Below are 12,348 nucleotides of genomic sequence, written 5' to 3'. Positions count from 1 at the left end.
GGGACGGGAGCTGTGTGCGAGGTACTGAAACAGTGAAGGAATGAGGTTTCAATGTCCCCACAAGTCACCTCAACTGTAAGCTTTGAGCAGATTTGGGGTTATGCAATAAAAAACACTAAGTTTGCCCAGGGGCAGTAACTATAGCAACTAATTAGCAGCTAGAATTTACTGGTCACCTGTTTAAAAGCAAATATTTTATTGGTGGCTATGGCTTACTGCTTCTGGACAAACTTAGTGCCTTTTATTACATATAGGGGGAGAAGGAACAGCATTTTGGCATTTTACTGCCAATAAATTTGCCACATTAGTGCCACCTCGAACGCTATATTTATTCTGCAGAAAGCTTTACTTAAGCAAACAGCCTAGAAGCTACCTCTGTTTAAGATTGCAGCTGCCATTTCAGCTTTGTCTCAGTAGCTTCCTGCTGTAGCTCTAGCTGCTGGTAGCCTAGATTACACAGAGTTGGGAGAGAGAGAAAATTCTGATGGGAGGGGGAGCAAGAGAAGGGGGGGGGGGGGGAAGAGGAGCAAACTGAGCAGACTCATGTTGGTGCCCTGAAGGATTTTTCTGAGAGCAGGAAGTCTGACACAGAAGAACATGTTTACACAAAAGACAAAAAATCCTGTGTTTCTTTTGATAGAGGACTCAGTGAGTGCTTATGGCTGTATTTACATAGACCTTTATGATAAAGCTTACTTAGTTCTTACCTTTCCTTCTCTTTATAAAATCAGAACACCTATTACTGACGGTCTAAATGGGGCGTTACAGGGGACCTATCACCTAAATATAAAAAAAACTTTATAATAAAAGTCAGTTTAATAGGAAACATTGGGAAAAAAAAAAAAAGGTGTTTTTTTTTGGCTTTCAACATCTACCTTTAATACGGCATTCTGCACTTCCCTGCCCTCCTTATGGTGTATCATCATGTAGCCTGGGCAATCAGGTACTCCTTTCCTAAGATTTTGGGATAAGGCAAAGGTTAGGCGCAATAGACTGTGGCAGTTTGTACATTTGAAATCATGCTTTAATAAAGACTTTTTGTACTTTCTTAGAATTTCTTGAGTGCGGTTTAAACTTGATTATTTTGTATTACTGTACCCAATGATATTGGGGCTTTCTCTGCGCTCAAGTGCTTATATACTAAAGTACACAATATCGCTCAGCATTTTTTAATATTCATAGGTTTGTGCAAAGGTTGCCTTGAAAAGGTACTGGGAGAAGCTGTAATAGAGTCTACTCTGAGGTGCCCATCTACTCAGTAACTGCTTGGGCAGGCCCCTAGTTATTGACTTTTTCGGAATAAGGACTGCTGTTTTGGGCTTTTACTAGAAATGCAGAAATGGTTACTCTGCCAAACTGCAGCAAGGAGTAGAGAAGGCAGAATGTAATTTTATTGGGCTCATTTACTAACACCAGGACAATTTGCCGTCAGTGTATTTCCTATGCATTGTGGCCTGAAGCTGATATCCACATGAATAGTACTAGCAGCCCTGTCTTATTAATGGCCGATAGCAGGGTGTGAGTTTTATTCTGTGATCAGTGCAAACCGTAAGTGTAAAGGTCAGAGCAGCAGCTGCATGTTCTATGCCCCCTGAGAGGGGGAAATTTACTTGTGCTCCATCCTGGCAGCAGTTCCAGCTTAGCCAGCCTTTCTCTGTGCACACTGGGTGTTTTTCAGTAGTCACTAGGATTAGCCACTGAAGGCAGGCGTGACACTGAAAGACAATAAAAGGCATTTGGATGAAAAACAAGGTAAATATTTATTTTGTGTGCCTCCTTGTGAGCTGAAATGCAAAAAGTGAGTGTAGGTGTATGTATGGAGCACGTGTGCAGTGCGTGTTGGTGAGCACAGTGTTAAAGGGAGACTGTCATAAATTTTATGGTATAAACTTTATTTCTAAATGACACTGTTTACATAGCAATGAATTCACTTTACCATTTACAATTGTATTCCTGAACCAACTGTAGCTGTAATATTGGTGTGTAGGCGCCATCTCAGTGCATTGTGCCTGAGTCTGAGCTTTCAGAAGGAGCCAGCGCTACACATTAGAACTGCTTTCAGCTAACCTATTGTTTCTCCTACTCCCATGTAACTGGAGGAGTCCCAAGCCGGACTTGGATTTCTTACTATTGAGTGCTATTCTGATACCTACTGGGATCTGCTATCATGCTCCCTTCCCATTGTTCTGCTGATCGGCTGCTGGGAGGGGGGTGATATCACTCCAACTTGCAGCGCAGCAGTAAAGTGCCACTGAAGTTTATCAGAGCACAGGTCACATGGCTGTGGCACCCTGGATAATGAAGAATATGGCTAGCCCCATGTGAAATTTCAAAATTAAATATAAAAAAAATCTCCTTGTGTTTTTGAAAAACAGATTACAATGCAGGATTCTGCTGGAGAAGCTCTATTAGCTTTTTTTTTTTTTTTTTTAAAAACATGATTTCTCATGACAGTATTCCTTTAATTAGGTGCACTGTCTGTAACGTGTGTATGTTTTCTGTGTACTGGTGAGTAGGAAGTGTGTGAGCCTATGGTTTGTGTGCAGTGTCAGTTTGTGTTGTGTTTTTGGTTGTATAGTGTGTATATGTTGTGAAAGTCTGTGTGTGCCTTCGGTAAGGTGAAAATCCCACAAATTGACAACTGCAGGTAAAAGTGGAACTAAACTCTTAAAATAAATATTGCTAGAAATGCCATAATTTATATACTGAACTTATTGCACCAACCCATAGGTTCAGCCTCCCCTATAACAATGATCCAGGGCTTCAAAGTTGTCACAGCGGGTTCAGGATATTGGATTATTTTTTTTTTTTTTTAATCAATACATTCTGATTGGATTTTCATTTTATGTTTTTCACAACAAATGGTAGAAACATATTGTCATAAGGGTTATGTAACAGTAAGGAAAAGAGAACAATGAAATAGGATGGTCTCTTTTAGTTCCAAATATTCTACAAAGAGAGTAAATGGGGAGGGGGGGGGGGTCAAATTGAGCAAGTTTGTCCAGTATAATGCTAGTTACATTTTCAGCATCACTGGCCTTGTGAATAAATCTCACAATTTAACAGTAGATGTCACTGTCACATAGAATTATGCTCATTGCAGTTACACCATAAACCTGTAAATCCAGAGCAGTGTAAGGGGTGAGACTACACACACCCATACACATATATACAGGCACATTTGTGTATATTCTCCCCTTGCCTGCAATGGTTTCCTCCAGTTTCCCCCACTGTCCAAAAACATACAGACGAGTTAACTGCTTACTAAATGGGCTAACTAGAAGGCAGCATCAGCCATGTCCTTATTCTATGCCTGGCTCCCTGCTTCCCACTGGGTTCCACAATGTAACATGGAGCCTAAGCGCTCGTGGGTACCTGCCCTTTGTGTTAGTAGGGTGCTGAGCTGTAAGAAATGCAACAATCAAGGCAGTGGGTACTCCAAGTCTCTCACAGACAATGTATGTATATTTATGAGAGCTGCACATCATTAAAGGGGTTGTTCACTTTTGAGTTAACTTTTAGTATGATGTAGAGAGTGATATTCTGAGACTTGCTACTGGTCTTCATTTTTTTCATTGAGTTTTAGCAGATATGTGGTTGCTAGGGTCCAAATTTCCTTAGAGACCAGGGAGTGGTTTAAATAAGAGGCTGGTATATGAATAGGAGGGCCCCTGAACAAAAAAATACTTTATTAAATGCAACAATAAATTGTAGCCTCACAAAGAAATCCAAGTCTGGCTTGGGACTCCTCCAGTTACATGGGAGAAGGAGAAACAATAGGTAAGCAGTTCTAATGTGTAGCGCTGGCTCCTTCTGAAAGCTCAGACTCAGGCACAATGCACTGAGATGGCGCCTACACACAAATATTACAGCTAAAAATACATTTGTTGGTTCAAAAATAACATTTTAAATGGTAGAGTGAATTATTTGCTGTATGAACAGTGTAATATAGTAATAATAATTACAGAATACCTTTACCTGCATCATTGATTACTGACAGAACTTATTTGGTCCCCAATGGCTGGGAGAGAAGTGCAATTCATTGTCACACTAGCCAAGAAATAAAATTGAGTAAGAAATAACATTGACACAGCCAAAGATGGAGTCTGCCAAGACCGTGGCACAGCTTCACATTGCTCACTGTGCTACAGGCAGTATACAGGGAGGCAGTATAACCTTTAGGTAAGGGAATGAAAATGCTGTGCCAGCACAAACACCCAATAGTCTGGCTTCTATCCATGGTTATAGGAAGAGACATCAGTGCTTTCTAAGTAAGAGAATGCTTGGTGCACACTGGGAAGACCTTTCATGGGTCAAAGTCTGACAGAAACAGAATAGAAAAAGGCAAAAATGGTATTTACAATCACACCCAGGATCAACTAGCATTTAGGCAGGTTTTATACAGATATAAAAGGTTCAGCCTGTGCTAACTGGAGCTGTTCTGGCTGTTCCAGGCTCATGGGGGATAGCCATTAAGGGTAATGAAACATGAAGCAATTTCTAAAGTTGTATTGGTGAGGAACAAAACACTTGAAATTGCCCCTCAATTAATTTCTAGCAATCGTCTGACACTGGGCGCTAGCCCGGAATAATAGTAATGGGTTACCAGTAGGGTTGCCACCTGTTTGGTTCTGTTCTTCTTAGGCCTGTTTGGGTATCAGCTGTCTGTTCAGCGCGATATCACGAGAAGATCTGCTCGCTTGGTGACCTCGCCAAATGAGCAGATCTTACTGTGTATGGCCAGGGCCGCCATCAGGGGGGCACAGGGGGGACAGTCGTCCCGGGCCCAGAGGATTTAGACTTTTAAAGGGGGCCGGCCATGCTAAACTTTTCTCATTAGCTGAAGGTGCTGCCGCCGCCACTGGAGGACCCGCCACCGCCGGAGGAGCTAAAGAAATTGTTTTTGTGAGGGGCCCCCTGACAGCCACCTTGATTTGTATGGCCACCTTTACTTATCGGGCAAAATATAAATAGAGCTAGGGCTGCCACCTGTTCGGTTTTGAACCAGACATCCCAAATTTTCATATTTGTGTCTGTTAGTTACCCCTCCCATATAGATTGTAAGCTCTATGGGGCAGGGACCTCCTTCCTCTTGTGTTTCTGACTCATATTGCAACTGTACCTTGTATTTATTGTTGTACTGTGTATTTATCCATTATCTTAATAACCCCCTGTTTGTATTAATGTATTCTACTGTACAGCGCTGCGTACATAAGTAGCGCTTTATAAATAAAGATATACATACATAGGGCTGGCCGGTTCGGTTCAAAACTTTGGTTTAAAACACTTATAAAAGGGGACAGAAATCCAGGCAGTTGCGCCTGAGGGACACTTTAACCCCATGCTGGTAACACATCACCTGACATTGTGCTGCCTCCGCCATCCTCATGCCCACCCCCCTGTATTTGGGTTTAGCTACCAGGAAAGGTGGCAACCCCTAAGCCCTGCCTCTTCTCACCAACAGATTTTACATGTAAAACTTCTTATGGGAACATTAATAATTATTTGTGCTTAAGGGCCCCAAGTCCATTCACATTCCCTCAAGTTATCCCCTGTAGGTGCGATTACTGCGGCTGTTTGTGTAAGTGGAAAGGCAGAGCATAGGTTTTACCATAGGTTTTACACAGAGTAAGGAGAAACCAAGTTCTGCAGGGGGGACACGGGAAGCACAACGCTACAGAAATATTCCCTTTCTCCCTCACTAGCCTAACTTTCCCCCTACAGAGCAGCCTGTGACATTAGGCGGAACGCACTGTAATGTTGGTGCCTAGCAACCACAGAACGCAAGCTGTAACTCGCAACTACGCCCCGCCTCTGTCGGCGGAAGCAGGAAGTGGTGCTGCGAAGAGTAATGGATTGTGGGAGTTGTAGTCAGAAGGCCACATTGTCACGTTGTTTCAGCCTGAGACTTACAGCGCTCAATTACAGGTTGGTGTACACCTCATACGTCGGAGTGAAGGCCTTTCCAACTGCCTGTAAGCCGACTGGGAGGAAAGTTTATGGCACAAGGTTATGGTATAATTCTTTTATACAGTCCCACCAGTGAACGCGTAGAAACTATTGCAGAGCGGTGAGACCCACACACTGGTGAAATAATAATATGAGGAGCCAGGTTTTGTACCTTGCAGAGGACTCCTTGGCCACAATGGAACCTGGGACCCATCACTGTGAGGCAGAATGCAGCAATACATACCGTTATGTATGCACACAGATAATTCCTACAGCTCAGTCTGCACAAGCAATGTATATACTGCCTACACCATATATGTGGCACCTTAACTAGCAGCGATGAAGCCTGGGGGTGCTTCAGTTTGGGGCTTTACCCAGCACACAGGGGGTTACACTATACAGTGGTGTGAAAAACTATTTGCCCCCTTCCTGATTTCTTATTCTTTTGCATGTTTGTCACACAAAATGTTTCTGATCATCAAAAACCGTTAACTATTAGTCAAAGATAACACAAGTAAACACAAAATGCAGTTTTTAAATGAGGGTTTTTATTATTTAGGGAGAAAAAAAATCCAAACCTACATGGCCCTGTGTGAAAAAGTAATTGCCCCCTGAACCTAATAACTGGTTGGGCCACCCTTAGCAGCAATAACTGCAATCAAGCGTTTGCGATAACTTGCAACGAGTCTTTTACAGCGCTCTGGAGGAATTTTGGCCCACTCATCTTTGCAGAATTGTTGTAATTCAGCTTTATTTGAGGGTTTTCTAGCATGAACCGCCTTTTTAAGGTCATGCCACAACATCTCAATAGGATTCAGGTCAGGACTTTGACTAGGCCACTCCAAAGTCTTCATTTTGTTTTTCTTCAGCCATTCAGAGGTGGATTTGCTGGTGTGTTTTGGGTCATTGTCCTGCTGCAGCACCCAAGATCGCTTCAGCTTGAGTTGACTAACAGATGGCCGGACATTCTCCTTCAGGATTTTTTGGTAGACAGTAGAATTCATGGTTCCATCTATCACAGCAAGCCTTCCAGGTCCTGAAGCAGCAAAACAACCCCAGACCATCACACTACCACCACCATATTTTACTGTTGGTATGATGTTCTTTTTCTGAAATGCTGTGTTACTTTTACGCCAGATGTAACGGGACACGCACCTTCCAAAAAGTTCAACTTTTGTCTCGTCGGTCCACAAGGTATTTTCCCAAAAGTCTTGGCAATCATTGAGATGTTTTTTAGCAAAATTGAGACGAGCCTTAATGTTCTTTTTGCTTAAAAGTGGTTTGTGCCTTGGAAATCTGCCATGCAGGCCGTTTTTGCCCAGTCTCTTTCTTAGTAACATAGTAAGTTGAGTTGAAAAAGACATACGTCCATCAAGTTCAACCATAATGCCTATATATAACCTGCCTAACTACTAGTTGATCCAGAGAAAGGCAAAAAACCCCATCTGAAGCCTCTCTAATTTGCCGCAGAGGGGAAAAAATTCCTTCCTGACTCCAAGATGGCAATCGGACCAGTCCCTGGATCAACTAGTAATAAGAGCTATCTCCCATAACCCTGTATTCCCTCACTTGCTAAGAATCCATCCAGCCCCTTCTTAAAGTTATATAATGTTTCAGCCAGTACTACTGATTCGGGGAGGGAATTCTTATGGTGGAGTCGTGAACACTGACCTTAATTGAGGCAAGTGAGGCCTGCAGTTCTTTAGATGTTGTCCTGGGGTCTTTTGTGGCCTCTCGGATGAGTTGTCTCTGCGCTCTTGGGGTAATTTTGGTCGGCCGGCCACTCCTGGGAAGGTTCACCACTGTTCCATGTTTTTGCCATTTGTGGATAATGGCTCTCACTGTGGTTCGCTGGAGTCCCAAAGCTTTAGAAATGGCTTTATAACCTTTACCAGACTGATAGATCTCAATTACTTTTGTTCTCATTTGTTCCTGAATTTTTGGATCTTGGCATGATGTTTAGCTTTTGAGGTGCTTTTGGTCTACTTCTCTGTGTTAGGTAGCTCCTATTTAAGTGCTTTCTTGATTGAAACAGGTGTGGCAGTAATCAGGCCTGGGGGTGACTACAGAAATTGAACCCAGGTGTGATAAACCACAGTTAAGTTATTTTTTAACAAGGGGGGCAATCACTTTTTCACACAGGGCCATGTAGATTTGGAGTTTTGTTTCTCCCTTAATAATGTAAACCTTCATTTAAAAACTGCATTTTGTGTTCAATTATGTTATCTTTGACTAATAGTTAACGGTTTTTGATGAGCAGAAACATTTAAGTGTGACAAACATGCAAAAGAATAAGAAATCAGGAAGGGGGCAAATAGTTTTTCACACCACTGTACATGTTACACAGGTACCATCTTGTGGGAATCTTCCCTGCCCAAGTGCTGCAGGCCCAGCATATTGATTCTTTCTTTATATTTTCTAGGTGCTTGCAGGAGAGATGGAAGGCAGTGATGATGATGATGGAGTTCCCCAGCTCTCCTCCCATGCATTAGCAGCTCTCCAGGAGTTTTATGCTGAGCAACAGCAACAGGAGACTCTGAAACTGGGGCCTGAATATGATAAATTCTCTGTTGGGTCAGTGGAAGAGGACTGGGTGAGAGAAACTTCCACAGTGTCTGCCGGGGAGATTAGTATCCATCTCCTAAGGCTAATGTCAGACGTGGCGTAGGGTTGGATATTTTCGGCAAGCAGAAAAACGCTTGCCGAAAATTCCGCCCTACACCTCCTACTTGTGCTTGCACCTGAATGAATGGAATACGCTCGGGTACAGGCACATGTAGCGGAAATACGCATAAAAACATGAGAGTTTGAAAGCCTCCAGTTTTTATGAGTATTTCGGCAATTTGCAGTTGGTTTTCATTTTTTATATGTTGTCTTCGTAGCTTTTAGTTCAGCAGCTCTCCTGTTTGGAATTTCAGCAGCTATCTGGTTGCTAGGGTCTTGTTTACCAGCGACCAGGCAGTGGGGTAAATGAGAGACTGGAATATGAATAGAAGAGGGACTATATAAATAGATAGGGAATAAAAAGTAACAATAAAACAAAGTTGTAGCCTCAAAGAGAAAATGTTTTTTGGCTGCCATGGTCAGTGAAGGCAAATTATTTAAAAAAGAAAAACTAGGACAAATAAATAATGAAGATGGATTGCAAAGTTACTATAGTACATTCAATAACATACTAAAAGCTAGTACCACCCCTTTAACATAAAATCAGTGTAGTCTGCAGCATGTCATTAAAGGGATTGTTCACCTTTAAGCTCATTTATAGAATGTCCTGTTCTTAGCAACCTTGCTATTGGTATTCATATTTGATTTTTATAGTTTTCTTATTTATTTCCCTTCTACTGACTCTTTACACTTTTAAATGGAGGTCACTAACCCAGCAACCAAATAAACAATTGCTCTGTAAGGCTACAGTTTTGTTTTGTTTTTGTCAAGGCTGCAGTTTTGTTTTTGTGGGCTAAGGTAAATTTGACCCTAACATTCAGATACCTGCTGAACAAAAAGATAAATAATTAAAAAAACATAATGAATGAAGACCAATTGCAAATTCTATGGCATTGTCTGCATCCTACTAAAAGTACATTTAAATGTGGACTGCTCCTTTAAACTGATCACTAATCTGCCATGGTGCAAGTGTAGGCTTTGTTATTCTGTACTGTATATTCACATGTGTCTGCCCAGCCCTGAATAGTTTTTTTCAATTGCAATAATGAATGCGTGTATGTAATGCAGTGCAGCAATGCTGTTTATATGAATCCGGTGAGAAACAGCTCTGAAAACAATTTACAAACCAGTCATTCTGTTTATTTTGTGCAGCAATTAAGCCAGTTTTGGTACAGCGATGAAACTGCCCTAAGCCTGGCCAAGGAGGTGATAGAAGTCTGTGGAGAAAATGGCAGGTATGCCCGTTATACCACTGATTCTGATCTCATTTAGAGGTAGTGTTGGGTTACATCTCTGGCACAGAGACAGGCAAAACCAATATGCCCCAGGGCTTATGGCAACACCAGGCAGTTATACACAGGCCGTGAAACCACTGATCTGCTTTTTTTTTTTATCACCCCCAGTCTCTGTACTGAAGGCGCTCCATCGCCCAGAGTGCAGACACATGGAGTAGATTTCTGAGGGCCCTGAGACTCAGTGATATAAGTCGCCTGCGATAAATCTCCTCTACCATGGGCCGACTAATCTCATCCAAATGCCTTCCACAGGCAGTAATGTAAATTGCCGGTGGGAAAGCATACGCATTGCTGCAGGCCATAGCCATTTGTTCTTCCTCTTATTTTTACTGCCTAATTTGCCTTGTTCCAGGATTGCTTGCATCAGTGCCCCCAGCATCTATCAGAAGGTCAGAGGGCTTGCCAGAGAGAGCTTGCACGTGCAGCTCTTAGAATATGACCAGCGCTTTGCAATTTATGGAGATGATTTTGTCTTCTATGATTACAATGAACCACTGAAGCTGCCGGAGAGCCTGGAGCAGAGTAGCTTTGATATAGTCATTGCAGACCCCCCGTACTTGTCAGAAGAGTGCCTGCGGAACACGGCACAGACCATCAAGTACCTCTCCCGGGGGAAGATCATACTGTGCACAGGTGAGACCACTGAATGCTTGGCAGGGCGGCATTTGCTCATGTCTGGATATCAATAGCAAACATGTTATTACATGCAATATGCGTTTACTGAAGTTAAAAATTTACTTAAAATGCCAATTCTCTATTTAGGATTACCCAATAGCACATACTACTAAAAAGTATATTTTTATTTAGATGAAGCAGGGTTTTACATAAGAGCTTGTTTATGCAATATATTTTTATAGAGACCTACATTGTTTGGGGGGTATAGTTTCCATTTAAGATCACTGCAAGTAAAACGTATTACTCACAGCAATCTGGCTTAATCACAGGAAAATGCCTCCATTCCCCTTTTCCTTCGTTAAACCAGATTGGTGAGAGTAATTGGTGGTTTGGTTATTGTTACAATATATGGCAAAACCAATCCCTACCCACTCTGAACAAGGACAAGGAATGAGAATCTTATATGGACCGGTCAGGGAAGGTTTGGGACTCAGAGATATAGGTCAGCCTGCAGTGGCCCAACAGGTGGAAATTTCTTCCCTAATGCTTGGGGCCACTGCAACGATCTATAACGTCACCGCCCTGTAATCCGTCTTCTCCATCTTTCCTCATAGTAATTATGAAATATGAATGCTGGGGTCAGTGAGATTAGCAGTGGACCACTTGTGCCAATGTTTCGGGCCCTATTGTGAACATAATGGTCAAGGAACTAATTGGGTCTCCATGGTGCTTATAATAAGCAATGCACCGATTCACTATTTTAGGATCGGGCCGAAATCCCGAATCCTTTGCAAAAAAATTCAGTTGATTACCAAATCTGAATCTTAATTTGTATATGCACAACACTCTCAGTGCCCCTGCCCTAGATTATCGTACTCCCCACTGGCTTTAGCTTTCATTCTTTTTTTTTAACGTTAGTAGGAAGATTTTTTCCATTGGTGAGTTTACTACGACTTCTTATCTTGTCTGTATCATCATGTATGTAAATAAGTAGAAGTAGTAATTCACACAAACATGTTTCCTTCTGTTGCAGGCGCTATCATGGAGGATCTGGCAGCTCAGATACTTGGCCTTAAAATATGCAAGTTTATCCCAAAACACACACGAAGCCTGGCTAATGAGTTTCGGTGCTACTCAAATTATGAACTTACATTGGACAGGTTGGCATGATGCTTCCCATATCTGTGCAGTTTGCTCTGGCAGGGTTATCCCTGACACATAGCCAGCAGATGCAGTATGAAGCTGGCCTTCCTCTCTCATCATTTGCCTCTCACACTTTATCAGATTTGTGAGTTTTTTGTCCACAAAAAGAGAGTTAGAATGTAGTGTATGGCTGCTAATATTAATAACTGGCAGTGTAACATTTATCAGCTGTCAGTCTGGAAGACCAAAGGATGGATGCGGACCCCGAGAGTAACAGGTTTAAGTGGTGATTATATGTTTCCTAGGGCTAACCCTCTAGAGTTGGCTTTGGGGGTCTCTGTAAGTAAATAAAATGACATATTTGATGTGATTGTTTCATTTTTTGGAAGTTTCTGATGCAGCTGCATTTATTCAAGTAATCCCTGCTGGCGTGAACATGTCATTGACTTAAATCAAGTTATAAGATGTCCATTCTCTTAAAAGGATTCTGTCACGGGAAAGTATGTTTTTTTACCAAATGCATCAGTTAATAGTGCTCCTCCAGCAGAATCTTGTATTGAAATCCATTTTTCAAAAGAGCCAACAGATTAGTTTCCCAGGTGCCCTCAGCCATGTCACTAAATGCTCTCATAAACTTCAGTCTCTTTTTACTGCTGCACTGAAAGTGGATTTTACCCCAACC

General features: G+C 42.1%; 1 protein-coding gene across 6 annotated transcripts; it reads left to right on the top strand.

The window, feature by feature from the left end:
* Positions 1–5,860: 5,860 nt before the first annotated feature.
* On the top strand, positions 5,861–12,036 carry eef1akmt1 (EEF1A lysine methyltransferase 1). Of its 6 annotated transcripts, none has more exon segments than NM_001113847.1 (5): positions 5,861–5,928; positions 8,372–8,542; positions 9,766–9,848; positions 10,261–10,541; positions 11,557–12,031. In NM_001113847.1, coding segments are annotated over 4 exon segments (657 nt in total). In that variant the 5' UTR covers positions 5,861–5,928; positions 8,372–8,386; the 3' UTR covers positions 11,694–12,031.
* Positions 12,037–12,348: the final 312 nt, after the last annotated feature.

This window comes from Xenopus tropicalis, chromosome 2 (assembly GCF_000004195.4).
Source record: "Xenopus tropicalis strain Nigerian chromosome 2, UCB_Xtro_10.0, whole genome shotgun sequence".
Lineage (NCBI taxonomy): Eukaryota > Metazoa > Chordata > Amphibia > Anura > Pipidae > Xenopus > Xenopus tropicalis.
Note: the sequence above shows the minus strand (reverse complement) of the source record. Positions and strands in the feature narration are given on the sequence as shown.

Bases quoted from the DNA above. Each gene is read 5' to 3' on its own strand.
- eef1akmt1 (XM_012956383.3), top strand. From the start codon at position 6,101: ATGAGGAGCCAGGTTTTGTACCTTGCAGAGGACTCCTTGGCCACAATG. The intron at 6,200-8,371 runs GTATGCACACAG...TATATTTTCTAG, and splicing joins GCAGCAATACATACCGTTAT to GTGCTTGCAGGAGAGATGGA. The intron at 9,849-10,260 runs GTATGCCCGTTA...GCCTTGTTCCAG, and splicing joins GTCTGTGGAGAAAATGGCAG to GATTGCTTGCATCAGTGCCC.